The sequence below is a fragment of the Phytophthora infestans genome, genomic scaffold (assembly GCF_000142945.1).
Source record: "Phytophthora infestans T30-4 supercont1.130 genomic scaffold, whole genome shotgun sequence".
In the NCBI taxonomy this organism is placed as follows: domain Eukaryota; phylum Oomycota; class Peronosporomycetes; order Peronosporales; family Peronosporaceae; genus Phytophthora; species Phytophthora infestans.
Genome location: NW_003303629.1, coordinates 163,046 through 164,368, shown reverse-complemented (window position 1 = coordinate 164,368; position 1,323 = coordinate 163,046). Strand labels below are relative to the sequence as shown.

Genomic DNA, 1,323 nt, shown 5'->3' with positions numbered 1-1,323 from the left:
GTCAAATATAAATTTTAGATTCGCTTCAACTTGCTGCAAGAAGAGAAGCGTGTGCGTTTGACAATAAAGGGTATGCACTTTCCGCTCTTGACATCAACTGCCACCAACGACCTTTTAAAACTCCATTGTAACACCCGAGCTAATGTGACCAGACGGATGATATCGTTTAAGTCTTGTTCTCCCAATATAGCAAGTATAGGGCCCCGTGAGTGACTCACTGAGTCGGGTGTGTGCCTTTGTGGTGAGCCTCAGACTGCAAACCGTCCGTTTCAAAATCAGTTCTCACAGGTCTCGTCCTCGCTCCGTCCAAATTAAATGACCCTTTGGTGGACGGTCTGCTTTGAAACAATCGACTATCACAGGCGATACATGCAAACAACACAAAGAGACGCCATTGGGTCTCCGATCTATTTATCAGCGTAGCATTCTCCAACTTGCTGCATTCCAGTCACATCAGCGATCGCCAATGTCGCTCGCCCAGTTGTTCGAGCATTTGCATCTCGAGAGCTGCCAGGCTCCGGACGAGCGATTCGCTTGGCTACATCGACGCTCACAGCAGACGCAGCACCCGCTCGTGCAGTTCGAGTTCTCCAAGACGCACTGTACGCTACGCATTGTGTCCAAACACAAACGCAAGAAAGAACTCGTGTCGGAACGCCGCTGCAAGTCTCTCACCCATGAACGGACTCTGTCGGCCGTAACCACTGGAAGCCTGACGGAGGAAGGTGAGAGGCCACAAGACCCTGTCTTCATGAGGCTCACGTGGGAGGAAGTTCTCGGAGCACACCTACAGACAGCATGCGGCCAGCCACTCAACCGACGCTCAGTTGTCCCCCGTCGAGTCTACATGCTAGCACTGTACGCGTGTCCTTCAGAAGGTCTCCTACTCGATGACAAGAAACACCACCACAAAGACAGACAGCCGACGAAGCGAAGCCCCCGTCAGTGGACATTTAGATTCTACGGTGACGAGATTGACCAAGTGGCTCACCTGCACCATGCACTGAACAAGTGGGCAGATCCTCGTAGAACGATCCAGGAGGATATCATCGACCTGACATTTTTGAAGCCGGAGGAAGCTAATTCTGGGTCCCTACGCAAATTTCGCGTGCTTGTTGACTCGAACGAAAAGTCTGGTCTCCACAAGTACGAGCAGTTTGTTGCGCCCATGTTCCAAGTTGCCAACATCGAAACGACTGTCGACGTCGTGAAGATACTCGGAAAATCGCCAAGACGCTTCCTCTTAACCAGTTCGAGTGTGTTGCTATCGTTGGAGGTGACAGCTTCGCGCATGAGTGTAAGAGTGTCTTCTATGTATGTGCG

At 51.2% G+C, this 1,323-nt stretch overlaps 1 protein-coding gene across 1 annotated transcript in view; it reads left to right on the top strand.

The window, feature by feature from the left end:
* Positions 1–466: 466 nt before the first annotated feature.
* Positions 467–1,323, top strand: part of PITG_19809 (uncharacterized protein) — a gene marked incomplete at both ends in the record, with an annotated part of 2,673 nt that continues 1,816 nt past the window's right edge. Inside the window, one exon of the mRNA XM_002895817.1 lies at positions 467–1,297. Within this exon, the coding sequence (XP_002895863.1) occupies positions 467–1,297 (831 nt within the window). The remainder of the gene's footprint in view (positions 1,298–1,323) is intronic.